This window comes from Sus scrofa, chromosome 13 (genome assembly GCF_000003025.6).
Source record: "Sus scrofa isolate TJ Tabasco breed Duroc chromosome 13, Sscrofa11.1, whole genome shotgun sequence".
Taxonomy (NCBI): domain Eukaryota; kingdom Metazoa; phylum Chordata; class Mammalia; order Artiodactyla; family Suidae; genus Sus; species Sus scrofa.
This window is the reverse complement of record NC_010455.5, coordinates 80,072,503-80,094,258: the sequence shown is the minus strand read 5'-3', so window position 1 is coordinate 80,094,258 and position 21,756 is coordinate 80,072,503. Positions and strand designations below refer to the sequence as shown.

General features: G+C 44.8%; 1 protein-coding gene across 2 annotated transcripts in view; it reads right to left on the bottom strand.

The window, feature by feature from the left end:
- MRPS22 (mitochondrial ribosomal protein S22) overlaps positions 1–21,756 on the bottom strand; it is a 225,452-nt gene that overhangs the window by 137,849 nt on the left and 65,847 nt on the right. The window contains exon 2 of one of the 2 annotated variants that reach the window (XM_021069533.1): positions 11,700–11,819. The exons of the other annotated variant lie outside the window; for it this stretch is intronic. Coding sequence (XP_020925192.1) covers positions 11,700–11,819 — 120 coding nt within the window. The remainder of the gene's footprint in view (positions 1–11,699; positions 11,820–21,756) is intronic. 2 annotated transcript variants of the gene reach the window in all.

Genomic DNA, 21,756 nt, shown 5'->3' with positions numbered 1-21,756 from the left:
CTACAATGAAGTACCACTTCACAGCTGTCAGAATGGCCATCATCAAAAGTCTACAAATGGAGTTCCCGTCGTGGCGCAGTGGTTAACGAATCCGACTAGGAACCATGAGGTTGCGGGTTCGGTCCCTGCCCTTGCTCAGTGGGTTAACGATCCGGCGTTGCCGTGAGCTGTGGTGTAGGTTGCAGACGCGGCTCGGATCCCGCGTTGCTGTGGCTCTGGCATAGGCCGGTGGCTACAGCTCCGATTCAACCCCTAGCCTGGGAACCTCCATATGCCGTGGGAGCGGCCCAAGAAATAGCAACAACAACAACAACAACAACAAAAGAGACAAAAGACAAAAAAAAAAAAAAGTCTACAAATAACAAATGCTGGAGAGGGTGTGGAGAAAGGGGACCCTCCTACACAGTTGGTAGGAATGAAAATTGGTACAGCCACTATGGAGAACAGTATGGAGTTACCTCAGAAAACTCAATATAGAACTACCATATGATCTAGCCCACTCCTGGGCATATATCTGAATAAAACTTTCACTGAAAAAGATACATGACCCCCTATGTTCACAATAGCTAAGATCTTATTCACAATAGCTAAGACATGGAAACAATCTAAATGTCCATCGACAGATGGTTGGATTAAGAAGATATGGTACACATACACAATGAAATACTACTCAGCCATAAAAAAGAACAAAATTATGCCATATGCAGCAACATGGATGGAACTAGAGACTCATACTAAGCGAAGTGAGTTAGAAAGACAAATACAGATATCGCTTATATCCAGAATCAAATATATGGTACAAATGAACCTATCTACAGAAAAGAAACAAACTCATGGATATGGAGAACAGACTTGTTGCCAAGGAGGAAGGGGAGGGAGTGGGATGGACTGGGAGTTTGGGGTTAGTAGATGCACACTGTCACATTTGGAGTAGATAAGCAATGAAATCCTGCTATATAGCACGGAAAACTGTACCTAATCACTTGTGATGAAACATGATGGAGGATAATGTAAGAAAAAGAATGTGTATATATGTATAACTGGATCACTTCATTTTACAGCATAAATTGGCAGAACATTGTAAATCAACTGTAACAAAAATGTTTTAAATAAAAATAAAAAATAAAAATAGAATTACCATATGACCCAGCAATCCCACTCCTGAGCATATACCCAGACAAAACTTTAATTCAAAAAGATACATGTGCCACTATGTTCATAGCAGCACTACTCACAACAACAAAGATATGGAAACAACCTAAATGTCCATGGACAGATGAATGGATAAAGAATATGTGGCACATACATACAATGGAATACTACTCATCTATAAAAAAGGACAAAATAATGCCATTTGCAGTAACATGGATGCAACTAGAAGTTATCATACTAAGTGAAGTAAGTCAGAAAGAGAAAGACAAACATCATATGATATCATTTATATGTGGAATCTAAAATATGACACAAAGGAACCTCTCTAAGTAACAGAAACAGGCACACAGACAAAGAAACAGACTTGTGGTTGCCAAGAGGGAGGGCAGAGGGATGGACTGGGAGTTTGGGGTTAGTAGATGCAGACTATTACATATGGAAGGGATAAACAACAAGGCCCTACTGTATAGCACAGGGAACTGTATTCACTATCTTGAGATAAATCATAATAGAAAAGAATATTAAAAAGAATGTATATATATATGATATACAAATGTATATAGAATATATTTATATATACAGAATATTAAAAAGAATATACATATACTAAACCACTTTGCTATACAGCAAAAATTAACACAACATTGTAAATCAACTATAATAAAAAAAAAACCCTGGAAACTACATAAAGTCCATCAGCAAGTAAATATATGAATAAAAGGTGGTGTTTTATTATATGATAGGATTTTACATATCAGTTAAAAGAACAAGATCTTCATACATCAACAAGGCAGATTTTTTTTTTTAAGAAGCACAGTGTAACTTTAACATGAAATGTGCAGAATATTGTGGCAAATATATAACAACACTTATGTAGATTTAAAACTACAAAAATCTTACTGGATACTGTTTAGGAATGACCTGCATGTATGTGAAAGCTCAAGGAATATGTGGAGAAGCATCCAGCAAATGTGTGGTAGTAGGTGCTTCAGGGAAGTCTCGGGAAGAGAAGTGTACCTTAAGAGACCTTTAGCTCTAACTGTGATGTTTTATTTCTTAGCAAAAGAGAAAGAGGAAGAAAATATCAATGATTATTAATTCTTGATTGTGTGAACATGTGTGTTCTTTATATCTTTGTAGTCTTCTATTAAAAAAAAAAAGTCCCCCTGCCCCTGAGTTCCCACTGTGCACAGTGAGTTAATGATCTGGCTTGTCGATGTGGAGGCACCAATTCGATCCCTGGCCGGATGCAGTGGGTTAAGGATCCAGCATTGCCGCAGATATGGTATAGGTCACAGCTCTGGCTCAAATTCGATCTCTGGCCTGGGAACTTCCAAATGCCAAGAGTGCAGCCAAAAGAGGGGAAAAAAAAGAGAAAAATACATATAAAGCAAATGATAAAGAAAACAGATATAATAGTATTAAAGTCAGAAAGCATAGAATGCTTGACCAAAAAGGAAAAAAAAATTTAAAGGGACAAAGATGAATGCTTTGTACTGATATATAAACACCTAGAAAATGTATATCATAAATCTTTATACACTTAACTCAAAGATTAAAAAACACATAAAGCAAAACCAGAAGCCAAAAGGAGAAACACACGAATCTATCAGCAAAATGGGAGACTTTAACACTTCTCACTCAGAAATCACAAAACAAGTAGAGAAAAATAAGTAGGGGCATAAATGAATAACGCCCTTGCTCTAAATAGTTACAAATAGAACTTAATAATCAACAAATAACAATATTCATTTTTCCCAGACATATATGAACAATTAGGAGAAATTAATTATGTTACAGAAAATCTTTTCAAAATTCCCCAAACCGAAAATCCTATGGGTCTCATCCACTGGTTTTCTAGTAACTGGAAAAGCAAAGTGAAGAAAAGGAGAAGGTGGAAGAGGAGAGGAAAAAAAGTAGGAAAGAGAAAGCTGTGCCATAACCTAACATGGCTTCTAGGATTTTCAGAGAGGAGAGCTGCTCTTGTGCACAAATTCATTCTTCCTCTCAAGGACCCCTCTCTGAATCCCAATTTAGTGCTGAGTTCTAGGAACACAAGTATGAACATGACACAGTGCCTGCCCTCAGGGAGCCCACAGTCTCAAAGAGGAGAAGGCAATGCCCCATGTGGTGTAGGGTACCAAGAAAGTCATCCTCTATTCCCTGGAGCTGACAGCAGAAAAGCAAGCCAGAGATTCTGTTTTCATGCCCATACAAGAGCTCCAAAATAAACACCAGGAGCTTGTCTGAGCACTGCCTCCTTGGTTCTTATTTAAAATCCAAATGCCTAGTCATTTATCCAAAGAAGACCTACGGATGGCCAGTAGGCATATAAAACGATGACCAACATCACTAATTATCAGAGAAACACAAATGAAAACTGCAATGAGAATGCAGAAGGGCCTCATCAAAAAGTCTACAAATAACAAATGCTAGAGAGGGTGTGGAGAAAAGGGAACCCTCCTACACTTTTGGTAGGAATGTAAGTTGGTGTAGCCACTGTGGAAAACAGTATGGCAGTTCCTCAGAAACTAAATATAGAACTACCACATGATCCAACAATCCCACTCCTGGGCATAAATCTGGACAAAATTATAATTCAAAAAGATACATGCACCACTATGTTCATATCAGCAACATGGAAACAATCTAAATGTCCATTGACAGATGAATGGATAAAGAGTATGTGACACACATACGCAATGGAATACTTCTCGGCCATAAAAAAGAATTAAATAAGGTCATTTTCAGCAACATGGAGGCAATTTGGCCTTCACTTAACCATACCAAGTGAAGTCAGCCAGAAATAGAAAGACAAATACCATAAGATATCACTTATATGTGGAATCTAAAACATGGCACAAATGAACCTATCTACAGAACAGAAACACTCACAAACATAGAGAATAGACTTGTGGATGCCAAGGGGGATGGGAGAGGTAGTGGGATGGCCTGGGAGCTTGGAGTTAGTAGATGCAAACCATCATATTTAGAACAGATAGACAGTAAGGTCCTACTGTATAGGATAGGGAACTATATCCAATCTCCTGGGATAGACCATGTGGAAAATATTATTTAAAAAAAGGATGTACGTATATGTATGACTGAGTCACTTTGCTGTACAGCAGAAATTGGCACAACATTGTAAATCAACTATATGTTTGATGGATTGTTTATTTATTTATTTTGCTTTTTAGAGCTGCACCCATGGCATATGGAAGTTTCCAGGCTAGGGGTCAAATCAGAGCTTCAGCTGCCAGCCTACACCACAGCCGGACCAATGCGGGATCCAAGCTGTGTTTGCAACCTACACCACAGCTCACGGCAATACCAGATCCTTAACCCATTGAGCAAGGCCAGGGATCAAACCCATATCCTTATGAATCCTAGTAAGGTTCGTTAACTGCTTAGCCACGAAGGGAACTCCAAAATTAACTATACTTTAATAGAAAATAAAAAATAAAGATCCATAAATAAGTAAATAAACACAATCCAAGTGTTCTTAGAGAAAAGCAAAGTTTCTAAACTTTTAATGAAAGTTAGGTTTTCTAAGGGAAGGGGTCTGGAGGCAGAGGGGAGCTAGAGGAAGAGGAGGAAGGGGGAAATTTGGGCAGAAGGAAAAGGCCAGAAATGACTGGTGAGGATGCTCAGAGCCAGAATCAAGATTCAACAGTTGTCTGGGGCTGATCTTGTTTGGAGGGCAAGCTTAAGATCATTCTGGAGAAACAATGTCTGTGTATCTCTTACAGAGGTGGTATTTTTTTTTTTCCTGGAGCACAATAGAAAAAGAAAGAGAGAAGGCAGGAGTTCCCATCGTGGCTCAGTGGTTAATGAATCCGACGAGGAACCATGAGGTTGCGGGTTCGATTCCTGGCCTTGCTCAGTGGGTCAATGATCCGGCATTGCCATGAGCTGTGGTGTAGGTTGCAGATGCGTCTCGGATCTGGTGTTGCTGTGGCTCTGGCGCAGGCCAGCAGCTGCAGCTCTGATTAAACCCCTAGCCTGGGAACCTCCATATGCCGCAGCAGTGGCCCAAGAAATGGCAAAAAGACAAAAAAATAAAGAAAGAGAGAAGGCAGAATGAAGGAGGAAGAGGAGAGGGAAGGAGAGAAGAGAAAAGAGGAGGGGAGGGCAGGGAGAGGAGAAAAGGGGAGAAACAGATTTATTGATACTCCAACAAGAAAGAGACATGACCGTTTGGACTGGGCTCCATCCCACCCACCTCCTACTACATCTCTTCCTGTTAGGGTAAATTTTTGGAGAAAAAGTACCTATAATTAAGCTAACAGTTTTGGTTCTGCTCCAAATGTCTGAAATATTCTCTCATTACTTCTTGACTGGTTCAAGAATCCCAGACATGTCACTGTAGTCTAAGATTCACAGATGATGGGAAGAGCATCAGTTCAAAGGACATGGGGCCATTTCTGGACTTGAAGATAGCCCATTTCTCGATTCTATGACATCCTTTCCATATTGGAGTTTGCTAAGTCATCCTGAGGGGCCAGGCTTGACCCGGTTCCTGGTGTGGATCAACACAGAGTAGGTACCTATCCATATTTGTTGATAGAACAAGAGGAAGGAATGAAGTAGAGATTCCAGAAACGAGTCTCTGGTGTGGCCTAATGACTTGGCTGCAACCTAGCCTATCTTTGGTTCCTGTCTGTGACACTAAGACCTCTGCCCCTTCTGACTTGAGCCCTGTATCAGAGACACTCACAATCCCAGGAGGACTGAGGGGCCAGGTTGATTTTAGGATGGGAGATGGCATCAGGCTGGTAGCATCACAGCACTTCTGGGAGGACCTCCCTTGAAGACAGACTCAGGTTCTAAGTCTTGGTAAAGAATTATCTTGGTCATTGAGATCCCAGAAGAAAATAATGGGGGAAACTGGAGGAGATTCTAATGGAGTCATGGGTCTTTAAGTGTTTCTCCATGGTCACGTTTTTTTGATATGGAATCACATGCTTTGATAAGGAACAGCCCCAGGAGGCACTGGGGCAATGAACTCATCTTGCTCTCCAGCTGCCTTTTCAGAAGAACCTTTATTTTCTTCTACCAAAGCAATGTTATATATGTTGAACTAAAATATTTCTCTGTTGATGGAGCTAAATGCCCTATCACAGACAAGATCCACTCGTCTGATTTGAGGAAAGGTCAGTAAGTAGAGAATAGCTTAAATGGCAATAAGGCCATGGGAGAAACTGATTAAAGTCATACACACGTGCAGTTACAGACCAAAGTTTAAAAAAGAAAAAAAAAAAACTCCCCTTGGAATGAAACCAAATGATCTCCTGGATCCTTAAGTGAAGCGATATTGTTCCAATTTTTCCTTTATCAGACAAAAGAAAAGGTCTTTCCCCATAGCCTTTTGACATAGAGCTAATTTAAAGAAGATTTGGGAGTATGATGCAGGATCAGATGCCTTCATAGAATTCCTTGCTGTTTTCATTTGAAATCTCTCATTTATACTCAAATTTCCAATTGGAAATTTAATGACTTTTTCTTTAAGGGAAGTTGGCAAGCTGAGTTAGTTTAAATACAAATCTCCCAAAGGTAAAAAGATCAGACATCATTGTAAAAATAGAAAATATTCCCATTGTCCTTTTGAGATGTTTCTCCTAAAAGACGTGAGGATGTTTCTGAACAGCAGATGCGTTTTGGTAAAACAAAGTTGAAAAATATGTGAAACTCTTGACATTGGAATTACTTCCTGAGCTGTGTCAAGTTATGTGGCTGCCCGGGGTAACTGAGACCATTCTATTTGTGGCCATTCTATTCTAATTGCATCAACTCAGTGGAAAATGCCCTAGTAACAGAAACACTTGTCATTTACTGCCTGCTTCCCACTGCCACTCCAGGCAAGTCCTCTACCCTCCAGGCCTCAGTGTCCCCATCTGTCAAATGGGGAGGCTGGTCCAGAACCTTTTAGTGTATGTGTCTTTTTAGGGCCACACCCACAGCATATGGAGGTTCCCAGGCTAGTGTTCGAATAGGAGCTGTAGCTGCCGGCAAATACCACAGTCACAGCAATGCGGGACCTGAGCCAAGTCTTCGACTTACACCACAGCTCATGGCAACACCGGATCCTTAACCTACTGAGTGAGGCCAGGGATAGAAGCAGCGTCCTAATGGATACTAGTCAGGTTCATTAACCACTGAGCCATGACAGGAACTCCTGGTCCAGAACCTTTAGGGGCTCCATAAGCATGGACATTCTCCAAGTGTATGGCATATTAACGTATCAAATGAGTTTCGCATTCAACTGTTACAGACCTTGTTTTAAAACTAGCAAAATATCCAATTGTTTATTAATTTCTCAAATCAGACATGGTCATCCACTGCAATCAAGTAACAACCAGTCTTCCACTGGCAGCCCAAACTGCCCTGAGATGAGTTGTTTCAATACCTCTGTCCTGCCCAGCCTGGGAGGAGCACAATTCAACAACTTGATTATGGTGAAGCATAGAGAAAAATGCCCTTCTGTAAAGAAAATGGACTAAGCATTGTTTTGTCCTGGCAGCTCAGCATGTGGCATGTCTTTTTGGCAAATACAAATGCAGGAATGGTCTTTACCACCCTTTTAACCTGAGGGCTCCCTGAGCATTTAACCTCCCTTGAAAGCCTGTGGGGTCTTGTGTGTGCCTAGCTCCTAAATCAGGGCCTGACAAAACGCAGAGAAACTGTAAGGAATAAATGAGATATGCTGAAATGGCCAGCCCAGGTCCTTGTGAGCAGAGGCCGCTTCATTGTTTATATAGAAGATCAGGGAAGAAATTTGTTAAGAAGACAGGGAGGTGGCTGGGAAAGCTGTTTTAGAGCTAAAGCTCAGAGAGGTCATGGACATGGCTTAGATTATAATTTTTTTTATTATTTAATGGATGTATTTGTCTACTCAGACTTTACTGCTGGTGGGTGGGAGGAAGGTGCTGATGGGAATCCAGAGAACCCTCTTCCTAAGGCTTCCTCTGATACCACCCAGGACAGTTGATGCCAAGATGTCTGAGGACTTCCTCGCAGTGTGTCCCATCCAAGGGTATATAGGACAGACGTGAAATATCCTTTCTCTTCTGTCTGCACAGCTCCAGAGCACACAGTCATTGAAGTCATGGGAGCGTCATATCCTGAGGTGACTGTGTGCACATGCGTGTCCCCCTCAGGGGCCTAGCACAGTGCTTCTTCAGGGGACAGGATGGAACAGAGGACAGAATAGAACAAGGGCTTCGGAGGTGGGTGGGGCTGGGATCCTAGGGATTGGGGGTAGATTTTGCTAAAGACCCTTAAGATATTGACAAGCTGCTTAATCTCTCATCTGTAAAGAAGGGAGACGCCATCCTCCTGCACAGGCTCGTACCTAGATCTTCACAAACCACTGAGACATGTCCCATTCTTTCCTGTCTTTGCGATCCGGGCCCGTTTTACACTGAACTCTCCAGGCCCTCACACCAGGCTCTGTTCTCCCCCACAAACACAAGGAACACATTTTCTTTGTCCTTCCAAAGCAGTCGAGCAAGTCCATGCAAATGACCTCTGACCTCACATGGAGTGGAGTCAGGGGTAATCACGCTCACCCTGCACCCCCATCAAGAGACGCCCAGGCACTGTGCACACAGGAGGGGAGAGTTGGTTCGAGCGGAGGAGTCCAGGGCAAATGTTAGGACAGAACAGACAGGACCTCAAATCGGTTTTGCCACTCAGACACCAAGGATCCTTGAGTCCTGACAAACCTGGCCTTTTCAGACCCTGCCGATGATGACTGGGGTTGGGAGAGTCAGGTTAAATTTCCTGACCTGCTAGTCCCAGCCTGACGGGGGCCTTTTCTCATTCAAACCACAAATCCCAGAGAGGGTCGCCCGTGTGTGTGTGTGTGTGTGTGTGTGTGTGTGTGTGTGTGTGTGAGCACCCATGTGCAGATGCACACGTCTGCACATGGATACAACAAACATGCCAACTTCTCAGGCCAAAGCTAGTTTCTATCTGTTAACAAAAATTGGTGGTGGGGGGGGAACGTGGCAAAGATAACCCAAAATATATTTGCCCTTAGTGATTATTTGAAATGGAATCAGAAAATCTGCTTCAAATATAAGAAACACCTTTGTGAAACAAGAGCTTTCAAAAAAACCCTCAACTTTCAAGAAAATAATTCCCTGATAAACTGATCAAACAAGAATATTAGAGGCCATAAAATATGGCAATAGACTGAAATATTAGGCACAGAAGTTTAGAATATAGCTTCTTAATTTACCAATATCAATCAGATGATGCTTTTAATTGCCTTCAATAAATACAAGAGCTAACATTAAAATCAAGACTCACATCATCCCTTTCTGGTTCTGTACTTTCACTTTGTGAGGTACTTTCTCATCGGGTACCTAGCAAGCTTCTTTTGCAGGCACTCCATAATGTTAGCTGATCAAATTAGTATGATGGAAAATGGATGCCATATTCTCATAAACATTCATATGTAAGGTCTGAACTCGGAGGCCAGAGTACATCTGCACTGACGCTGAAAAACCGCTGGTTTTGGACTGTCCCCTCAGCCTCATTTTCTAACATTGTGGGACAGCAATGTGTTTTCCTAAAAAAGCCAATTAATTTTAGAGAAAACTCACCTTTTTTTTTTTAACTTGGCCCATGAGAGACATCAGTCTACCTAGGTTTCAACATCAGCTGTGAGGAAGATGAAGAACAAAATCCTCATTTCTGGTGCGCTCCTGATGTTGGAAAAATATCAACTAGCGAGCATTATTAGCTATCTTTGAGTTGACAAGAATGCAGTATTAAGTTTCTTTAAGGCAATTACACTTTTGATGACCCCTCTGCATATAAAACATGTTAGCTAATGGGGGTGCAGAGGGGCAGGCTTAAGTGTTTGATCAGGAAATCCTGCGTGAGCATATTGGATGGAAATTTGATTAGTAGCCTTAGTGACGGGCGATCAGATCCTCCGGGTCTGCACAATCAGATCTGGCAGCACTTGCCTTCTTGCCTCTTTGAAGGAGGCGAACATTTGTACAGAATCAAGACAGTGCTGGATCCTTGATTTTTTTTTTTTTTCTGGGTCCTTTTCTTTAAGTTATTGCAGACGAAAGCCTAAAAAGTACCTTTTATTTTCTTTCAACAATGTGTTTGCAGTTACCTTCATGTTGAAGAATAAAATAAAAATCGGCCTTTCCCTGAAATGTTGAGGTCAGAGGAAGCAGAAATGAAAAATCGACAGAGTCAGAAGGGACCTAAGAGAACACCCTTGTGAAAATAAGGGCAATGCTGACAACACTCACACAGCACGTATCACACACCGCATGTTGCTGCAAGGATGTCTGTACATTTATTCTCACTATGCCTCTGTCTGACAGAGGAGGAAATTCACATGGTCTGGTGAAGTGACCCAAGGTCATGTGGCTTGGATTTGAACCTGGGCAGCTAGGCTCCCAACCTGGGCTCTCGACCACTCTACACACTCCCCACTTCTGCCTCCTGATGCTATAAGTGGGAAAACGGAGTTCCCGAGAGAAGACGTGACCCTCCCAAAGTGAATCAGCTGTGATTAAAACTACAACCTTTTAAAATCCTCATCCAGTGTTCTCTTACGACACAAAGTCTCAGCCTTTAAACTTCACCATCCTCCAACAACCTGGACAAACCAGAGTCTGTGCTAGGTGCTTTATATCCGCCACGTCATGCAGTTTTGTAAATGCCCCTCAGAAATGGATGCCATTTCCATTTTACGGATGAAACAAGCTGTGTCTCCGAGAGGTGAGGGGATCTGCTTGTGGTCCCAGAGCAAGAAACAGACATGGGATTTGATCTCACCTCTGTCTCATTCCTGAGTCCTTTCTTTCTCTTTTCCACTTTCTGAGAAAAAAATAAGGCTGGGAAGAAAGAAGGAAAAAAATAATCCCAGCAACATGTGGGGGTCAAACAGGAGTTAAAGCAATGAGTTTGCATTGCGCAAATTTAATGCATTTGTTTAGCATGAGGAATAGGATTTCATATTAGGTGTACTGTATTTAGTTAAACCAACAGATATTTTCCATGGGTCTGATCCCCTACATCCAGGTGAGGCACGGCATTAACAAGCAGTCGTGGCCAGACTTAGCCTTTAAAAGATGCATTAAAAAAAGATGCGGAAAAAATTTTTTTAAAAAAACAAAAAAACCAGTCACACGTACACAGGCACACACACACCACACAGTCTATGTTTCACTCTTCTTTTTTTATATGGACTCCAAGGTCCCCAGATCCCCCTTCCACTGTGAACTATAAAATTATGGATACATTTACAAAGGAAATGAAACAAAACAATCCTGAAATCTCTCACTAAAAAAAAAAAAAAAAAAAAGCGATCAAGGTTAAGTTCTGGCATCAGATTGACCCTGAGTCACAGAAAAGTCAATTAATTGTGATGGCCATCATGGATCGATTATATTGAGAAATCTCCGACATGACTTCAGCTCAGCAGGCTGACAGGGAGACGCACATCAAATGCGCCAGCTCTTTCTAAGGGAGAAACAACAGGGGCTGGGGGACCCACAGGCACAGCAACTCACCTCGGACAGTGCAGTCCCGGCACTCAGGGAGATGCCATACGTCCCTTCCTTGGCTGGGAAGCTGGATTCTGCCGTTTTAAAATGTCTTGCTCCTTGTAAGTTCATAATCATGCGCGTGAACTATATTTTTTAAAATGCAATACAAAAACAGCAACTTGGTTTTTTTTTGCAGAGGGAAGGGGGACACATATAGTTTAATCCATATCCAAGTGAATCAAATTTGTTTTCTTCCAGTTTCAGTGTCTCTTTTTCCTTTGAAATTTTTTATCTACAATAAAAATAATTCAGAGAGGGTGGATGGCAAAAGGCTCTCCTAGTCCAGTCACCCAGAGAGAACCACCATTAACAGTGTATTTTGTTCTAGACATTTTCAGCCTAATAAATGATTATAATCATTGGGCATAATTAAAATTGTTACATTAATTTTTGAAAAAGCATCGTTGATATTTTTTCTGATTATACAATCAATACATGCCCTTACAGGAAATTCAGGGTAAGTAAATAGAATACTATGGAGAAGAAAATCAAAGTTACTTTGAGCCTACTCCTGGGCAGGAAGCCCTCTTAATGGGAAGCCCTGGGCTCTCAACTGCTCTCCAGCCCCTGGATCTTTAACTCCAGAACCTGGCCATCCCATCTCTGTGTCCTGGGACAGGGGATGAGGGGGGCTGTCCTTATATCAATTCTCCAAACGTCCCCACCACCAAGTCCAGGCTGCCAGCCCACAGCCCTGGGACCGCACACCCACTCTATGGCTGTTCATCTTCTTAGCTACTTAATGTCAAAATATTCATACTTGTTTTTGACTTATTAGCTAATGTCCTTTGCCGGCCACCACCCCCCACTCCGCCACATACCCCATTTTAAATATTATGGTCCTAATTACGGCAGATGATTGCTGAATGACCAAACAGGGCGGACAGACCGTGATCACACTCCGGAGGCCCAGCCTCTCTCTTACAAAATGGGACTTTTTTTTTTTTTTTAACACCATCCAATGATGTCACCCGTTTGCGGTTTCTCTGGGACTTTATTAAAATGTTTGTGACGGAGCCAATGTAAACCATCCTAAATCCAACACAGAGCTGAAAGGACTGATTTTAGGGAATGTGAAGATATGGATCATTGGGCCTGTCGAAGCCCCATCTTGAGCCAATTATTGGTGTCATCTTGAGCCAATTTAATCAATCCAAGAGGGATTGGGGGTAGAAGGGGGCGCGGGCAGGGGTTGTGTGCGTTGGTCAAATGTGCTGGCTCAAATGTGTGTGTCGTGAAAGCAACTGAGCCCCAGCTTTGTGGATTTCAGTTACTGCTTTAACCTGCACTGTCATCCCCGGGTACCCGCTTGTGTGCCCAGGTTCAGCCTCATTATGAAGTTTGTTTGAAATCATTACACGGTGCTGGCCCAGGTTTGAGAGAAGAAGCCCCCGAAAGTCTCCAAGGCCACTTCTCCTTAGGGAGGCAATGTCAGGAATGCAGAACCTACCAGACACGACGGATAACTAAGCCACTGAGGGGACCCAGGGAAAACAGCCCAATGTGTGTTGGGTGTCCAGACAGGCTGGACCGAAAAAGGGCCTTGAGCAGGCAGAGTGGGATGCTTAGAAACAGAACCCAGCCACCAAGCAGCCTTATGTACTTACCTATTGTTGAGGTATTCCTTTTTTTTTTTTTTTTTAAATTGAGTATCCAGCACTACAAATCATAAACTGTTTTCTTTACTTAAAAAACATTAACTGGAAAGAAAAGACTCAGAGTCACCAGCACCAGACATATCTGGTCATGTCAAGAGCTGAAGCAACAGCAACTTCAACTTTTTCACTCGAGTTTTGAATGGGTGATGCAAATACAGGTAAGACACACAGAAAATTATATTTTTTCTTTACAAACCCAGAGAGGATGGTTGATGTCTATGGCATGCAATTATTACTATTATTTTACTTATTCATATATTATTTCTATTTTTCCATGCCCCGGAAAGGATGTAAGGAGGTGGTCCCCAGAGCTGACATCTTTAATTAGCAGCTCCATCCTCTTGCCTGGGTTTTCCTCCCCATCTAGGCTTCAAAGGGCTGCTGCTCCCACCTCCCCAGGGGCAGCTCTTCACATTTTTTTTTTATGATATAAAAAGAGTGTAGGCTGTCGAGTGTGTGTGCTTTGTGTGTTTTGATGGCTAACATCCATGAGTATGCTCAGTCACTTCTCCAGAACCGGCTATTTGTCTTGGATATAGCGCAGGGCAAGCCTGCGTGGTTTGGAATGGTTACCACGGCAGTGAGCCTTGTCACAATGCACCTCTGTGCAAGCTTGGGGCCCTTAGAGCGGAATGTGGGCCGATAACACAATTGTTTTCAACACACGAAATTGACGAGAAAGGCCCTCTTGAGTTTTGGAATGCATGCTTGCTGTCAGTTCACAAAGGAGGTATCCACGAAGGAATACGAGTCAGACGAAGGAATACGAGTCAGACGACCGCCTTGATGTTCCCAAATTTAATCACTTTAAAGACCCTGCCTTTCCATCATTGTATTATTTTCAGAAAACAATGGATGTTAAATTCATCTCTTCCCATCATATGCAATGTGAAAACTGGATTAAAACTGACTTTTCTTCTATTTTTACTTGTTTCCAAAGACTTTGGTTGCTAAACTTGTAATTTCTGTAAACCTAATGGGCTTCTGGGACAATACAGGAGCCACATTTACACTGAATGTGTTCAAAGCAAATCCTAAAGCAACTTTTAACAGTTGCCACCTCCAAGGAAAGGGTAGGAAATGCAATTCTGGGATGGGCCGACTTGGTCTCCAAGTCAGTATCTCCACTTGAGGATGTGTTAGCTGTTTAGAAGCCAGGCTAATCCTACCTTTAAGTTACGGAAGGAAGCGGATTTTAGATTCTGAGACTCAAGGTGGGTCCTCTGAGCACAGGGATCAAATGCTCTGTTGCTTTCAACAAGCAAATGCTACTGCCTGTCTCAAGACGGAGGCCGGTTGGGACTGCAGGGTTTATAAACAACACTCTGCTATTTATTGGAGCTGCCCACCCGAATCCAAATCTTCCTCTCTTCAATAGCGGCCTATTTACCACAGTTTAAACGGGTTCTGAAGCCCTGCCTGGGTCTGCAATTTATTACTTGCACAGAGAGCTCAGACCCAGAGTTTAAATGTCCCTAGTTGAAAGTTTATACCAGTCAGGACAGAAAATTATTCTCTCTGCCTAGGTTGAAGCACATTACTTCTTTATTGAATTAATTATGATAAGGATCATAACTTTAAACGAGGGGTGAGGTGCTGGCTTTCCGCTGGGATTGCTTGGAGCAATTTTCATCCAAGCATTTTTGTGGAGTTATTGAGTCTGGCAGGTCTGAACTTTGGAGAGGAGTAACTTTCTCCAGAACTTGAAAGGGCTTGGACATTGATCCAGGCAAAGCTGTACCAGATTCCATGTTTTGAGACAGGGAAATTTGCACTGCATGCTGAACAAATAACTGCGGGACCGGATGAAAGACAGCTTGGGAACTCCTCACGTGGCCTCAGACTTGGCCTTGCCCTGGCGGAGTTGGCCCCGGGAAGGGCAAGGGACAGACAGGGACAGACAGGTCCCTGGAAAGCCCATCTTTCCCTTCCTTCTAATCTTCCAAGCCCAACCAGGGCTGCAGGCTGTGCAAGCAGTGGGCCAGTCCAGATGCACAGAGGATGGGGGTGGGGGCAGGGGGCGCGAATGGCAAAAGACACTAGCTCTGAGGTCAAGTGGACTAGAGTCTGATTCTGCTTTTGCCACTCTGTAGTCTTATAACGAGAGGAGTGACCCTTCACTTCTTTGTTTCACTCCACGTCCCTGGATGATTTTAAAAAGTGTGTTTATGTATAATATATATTATTATAGAATGCATAATTTTTTTTTCTTTTTTGGCTGCCCCATGGCACATGGAGTTCCCATTCCAGGGATCAGATCCAAGCTGTAGTTGCAAACTAAGTTGCAGCTGCAGCAATGCCAGATCCTTAACCCACTGTGCTGGGCTGGGGATCAAACCTGCATCTTAGTGTTCCCAAGATGCTGCTGATCCCATTGTGCCACAGCGGGAACTTCAGAATGCATAGACATTTTGTGCAGGCACACACGTGCACACACACACACACAAACACACCTAGCACTTAGTTGGGACTTATTTAAAGGTAGTCATGATTAATACTGTCATTATTATCAAGAAAATGGAGAAGTTAAGCCACACCAATGTCTCATATCTCTTTCAGCTAAAATCTCCCCACTCCCACCCAGGTGACCAAGCAGTGTGGGTCTCTGCTGCCAGCCCAGGCCTCCATGCAACCAGCTGGACTGAACTTAAGGCTGTTCTCTATCTCTCCCCCCATGTCCCCATCCTCCAGGTTCAGGGGTGCTGCCCAGGCTCCCAAGGGCTGTGACCATGCCTGGAAGTCTCCCAGACCAGCCCCACCAGCCTTGGTCTTGGTCACCCCTTAGGAGCAGGCCTCGTCAGGAAGGAAGGGGGCCTCCTTGGCAGGCCTTCAGCATTATGAGCGGGCTCAGGTGGAATAAGTCTGGTCTGTGGCTCAGAATAGGGTGACTGGATAATTCACTATCCAAATCAGGACACTCCAAACAGTGAAATGGGGGCACCAAAAAAGAATTTTTCTGGGACCACACATATACTCAGCGCTATGTTGGCCCCTGGGATGTATGGCTACCCATTCTCAGACCACTCTGGGCCTGAGACCGACTCCCCTACCACAGAACTGTAAAACAACCTTCCTTTGGAGTTCTCGTTGTGGTGCAGTGGTTAACAAATCCGACTAGGAACCATGAGGTTGCAGGTTCGATCCCTGGCCTTGCTCAGTGGGTTAAGGATCTGGTGTTGCCGTGAGCTGTGGTGTAGGTTGCAGACGTGGCTCGGATCTGGTGTTGCTGTGGCTCTGGCGTAGGCCGGGGGCTACAGCTCCGATTCGACCCCTAGCCTGGGAACCTCCATATGCCACAGGAGCACCCCTAGAAAAGGCAAAAAGACCAAAAAAACTAAAAAAAAAAAAAAGAAACTTTCTTTAATATAACCTATACTAAGTCTACCTTTCAGAATGACCTCTTGACCTCTCAAGGCCATGTGGTCTGGCAAGCCTCTGGACAGCCGGCCCCAGCTCCCAGTCAGGCATGGTTTACTCAGTGTTCAGTTTCCCTTCACTGTTTCTGATGGGTGAGCAACTCTGGAGAAGGGGCTGATGGGGCCCAGCATCTAGGTCACCTCTTGGGACTTAGAGGTGTGCGTTGGGAGGCCCTGGCTCATTGCATCCCCCGCCAAGGCCTTGGTGCCTAGGCCACATGTGCCCCCAGTGTGCTCTTCCGCCACCCAGGTTGACCTCAGCAGACTACCGACTGCCTTGGCAGCCACCACGGGTGAGCAGTTACGGTCACTTGGTCCTCACTCAGGCTCTCGTGTGTTACCTTTTGGAGCTGCACTGGGATCCTACAGGTGTTACAACTGACTGAGGCTTGCTCTAGGATGAAAAAGGACAGCATGTGCACAGGTATCCTATCAGGTCCAAAAGCCAAAGCAGTTTCTTTATGGATCTGTTGCAACAGTCCCACCTGACAGTCCATCCTCCCCGGTGTCCCCAGCAAGCAGCCATCCTGCCTGGCTGGGAACATGCAGTCCATGGTCCTCACCCTTGGGGCCCTGCCCTTCATGACCCAGGCCAGGGTCCTGAGACCTAGCCCCCTCAAAAGTAGTCTGAGAGAGGAGCTTACGATCCCAGGAGCTCAAACCAGCAGGTCCTGACCAAGCCGATTCCATTTTAGAGAGGTTTTATTTCTGTTCCTTCCAAGGGGCTGCACACCCTCAGGTCAGCACTCAGAGATGTGCCTGTAGCAGGTCCGACAGCATCCAGAGCCAGGCCTACCAGCGAGTTGGGAGTTAGCTGATCAAGTGGCCAGTGAGTGGAGTGGCCTTGGGCTCCACTCTGCTCAGCTGGCAAGCCCATTGGACATCTACCCTGAGGCCTGCAGGCAGGACACAAACACTACTGACACAATGGCCCTTCCCCGTGCCTTCCTCTCTTGCCCCCAAAGTGCACTTTTCAACCCACAATTCATACGCACACCCTCTTTGGAGCCTACATGATTTGGGTTATTGGAGCCCTCTCTGAATGGACTGATCTCTGGTTTTAATCTGTCAAAAGGAGGGAACCACAGCTGGGATCACGGCAAGGTCCAGGCACAAGGACAGCAAGCAAGGGCTGGACCCAGGTGGTCTGGTCAGCAGCCTGCCCAGCCCACCCCTCACTCCCTCAGGGCCAGGACCCTCGGGCCTCCCAGGCCATGCCTCTGTATGAGGAGGGTCCCTTCCTCCCCACAGGACTGGCCAGGGGTGAGTGGGGGACAAATATCAGATTTCTCAGCTTCCTGCTCTGCGGGGCAGATGACAAGATTATTACCTCTCAGAGGGGGTACAGGCTGAAAATATCAACAGGTTCCGGGAGGATTTTGAGGGTTGCATGAAATGTAACAGAGCAGGGGGTATGACAAATTGTGAACAGGGTGTGTCCTACTCTGCCTTTCAACACCAGTTCTCATTCAAGGGTCCAAGCTCCTTTGAGAAAGAACATACAAATTGTTCACACTAAAATATGAGTGATTAAATAGTCTTCACTCATTGTATACTTTACTGAAAGTTTTCACAGAAAACATATACTTAGAAATTTTTTTTGGCCACATACACAGCAGGCGGAAGTTCCCTGGGCCAGGGTTCAAACCTGTGCCACAGCACTGACAACACTGTATCTTTAACCATTAGGCCACCAGGAAACTCCAAGAGAAATTTTCTTTTTTTCTTTTTCTTTTTTTGTCTTTTCGAGGGCCTCTCCTGCAGCATATGGAGATTTCCAGGCTAGGGGTCTAATTGGAGCTGTAGCCGCCGGCCTATCCCACAGCCACAGCAATACCAGATCCGAGCTACATCTGCACCTACACCACAGCTCATCGCAACACTGGATCCTTAACCCAGAGAGCAAGGCCAGGGATCGAACCTGCAACCTCATGGTTCCTAGTTGGATTCGTTAACCACTGAGCCACGATGGGAACTCTGAGAAATTTTCAATGTAACTTTTCAGTCACTGCCTTCTCTGTCATACGAATGTATACACGCACGTGCACACACACACAGACGTGCACACACAAACCACATACGCACATACATGCAAACATACATGGATTCCCTATCCAGACCAAACTACTTAGTATTTCCTGAACACCCTGGACCCTCTCTCCCTACTGACATTTATGCTCTCTACAATCCATTAAAGCATTCCCCCACCCTGCTTCCCTAATTTTCTTAAATGCATCCTTCAAAACCCAGCCCAGTCAACATTCTCTCCAAGAAACTTTCTGCAGGCTCTCTCTGTCCAGGCTGCACTAGGAGTTGTCCGGCGGTAGCCCTCTGTGCGCCTCTCTAGCACGCCCCCGTCCCCCATCCTGAGCAATCATCCTGTTTCCTGGCCTGATTCTCCCACTAAGCTGTCAGCTCCTGAGGGCAGGAACCTGGGTCTCATTCTCTACTTCATCCCTAATGTCCAGCACAAGGCGTGGCACAGAGCAAGTTCTTGGGGGAAGGCTGGCTGAACAAATGACCGTCAATATCAAGGAAGCTTTCTTCTTTCTGAGTAATAAAGTCTGAGCCTCTGCTGGGGAGATACAGAGCCAGGTACCCACAACAGCCGAGTGTGACATGGTTATGCACACCAAAAACATACAGGCTCCTCTCCTCTGACCAAAAGGCCTTCACTGCTTTCCTAAAAATCATTCTGACTATGGTTGGGAAAAAAGAAACAGAACCAAAGCTTGAAGAATTAGTGAAAGACATGTTATTGGGGTCCCTGGAAATATGCTACCTGTAAAATGTGAAAATTAGCCAGTAAAGAAATATGTCGTGTCAAGCTGTGACCTCTCAGATCCGCAGCAGTCCCCACCTCTCCAGGCTGGTGGGCTCCCAGCCTACCCACCTCACTAGGTGTCCCCAGAGGCAGGTGGATGGCTTCTCAGACCACGCTGGTTATTATTCACAGTTTCACAATAGCACAGCCTTCTAGCCTATCTTGTTCTGTCCCTTGGACCTGAAGCTACAGCTCCTTCCTTTCTGCTGCTCCCAGCAACCAGGCCTGCTGGGAGTGAGAACATGCCTGGGATAACAGGAACTTCCCAGGATAGACTTGTCACAAGCTACATGTGGGCATGCCCTCCCCTCTGCATGGCCACACGCCATGTACCAGCCTTGGACATCTTGTGTGAGGGGCCGTAGCGCTCCACTGGGGTTCAAATCCTGACTTCGCCCACATGTATGAGCTGGGTGATCTTGGGTGAGATATTTAACCCCTCTGGGCCTCCATGTGCTCATCTGCAAAATGGGAAAAATAATATTTATCTCACAGGTGTGGGCTGAATATTAAATCTACCCAAAGAACTCTTAACATTGTCCAGCTGGGTTAGTGGCTAAAGCTGTCAGTGATCACTATCACATACCCACATGTACAGAAATCTGCATGGCTGATCTGTGATGTTTTCATCACTGATTTTCAGTCATAGGCTAAGAGCTTCCCTTCCCAGACTCTGAGGGGCAGTCCAAAGTGCCTGAGAGTCAAGGGCATGATTAGGACTTAAGAATCATTTATTCATTCAACAAACATATAGCAGTCACCTTACAGGGAACCATAGATGGGACAAGGCCCAGAGCTGCCTTGAGGAACACATGGCCAGGTTGAGGCACAGAGCAAGGAACTGACAGTGACAATGGTCTGTGATAAATGCCATACAAAGCATGGGAAGCTGGGGAGTAGTCAGTGGTGGGACTTGGGAGGGAGACAGTCCAGCCTTGAGAAATCAGGGAAGGCTTCTTCTAGGAGAACACTTAAACACTGAAGGCTCAACATGAATTAGCCATGTGAAGGAGTAAGAGGAAGGGAGATGGCCCCAGGCTACACTGAGTCAAATTAATTAATTAACAGTAACAACTACCACAACTAAGAACTAACTGCTGGCTCTGGATGTCTTCTCTGTGTCGATCATTTGAGCCACATTATCTCATTGAAGCCTCACTCTCAGCTCTGACTAAAGGGGCAGTCTCTTCTTTTGTCCCTGACTATAACTTCAACGCCTAGAATGGTGCCTGGAACTTAAATGATGCCCAATAAATATCTGTAGAATGAATAAAGATCAAGCACCCCTCTAAGGTTGGTTCTCATAAGATCCCCATGTTATAGATGAGGAAACTGAGGCATAGAGAAATCAAGAGCCTTGCTGAAGGATGTCCCACAGCCAGCTGTAAAACAGAGCTAGAGTTGTCTAGCATCGGGCTGGGATTCTCCCCATTTAGGCTCAGTGATGGCAAGATTGGCCTACGGGACCTTGGCAGCCAAAGCAACCTCTCCCTCACATCCCTGTGAAGGACCAGGTCATGGAAAAATTGATGGGAGCGCCCCCCCAAAGTGGGCTCTGTGAGAAGGGCTTGCGAGCACGGTGCCCTCCGCCCTCTCAACCCCATTCTCATAGCTGTTGGCCCAGCAACCCATGTTTACATTTCTCCTTCAATCTGGAGGCTGCAGATTGAAATTATCTCCTCTTGACTGTGTCAGCCTGTCCTGAGCCTTGCTCCCAGCCACAGCACCTCCCAGCAAGCCCAAGGTAGCCACAGCTGGGGTCTGATAAAGTTGGCCCTGTCCCATGGATTTCTGAGGAGGTGGGAGTGAGAGGACCCCTTTTCCCCCACGTTGCAGTCAGCAGCCCTCCCTGCTCGGGGACTGAAGGGAAGTGCAGCGCTCCCCTCCCCAACCCCGGCAGACTTCGAGAGCCCCAGGCCACCACAGGACCCCCACAGGATCCCAAAAGAGCACAGTCTGTGGCTGGGCACACTGTAGCCGAGGTTACCTGGTAGGAAGATGACTTCCAGGAAAGTGGAGAGATACAGGGCCTCTTGCATTTTAGATTCTCTTTCCTCATGGCCATTCTCACTATCTCTGTGATGAAAGTACTTGCTGTGCAACCCTAGGGCAGTCCCCTCCCC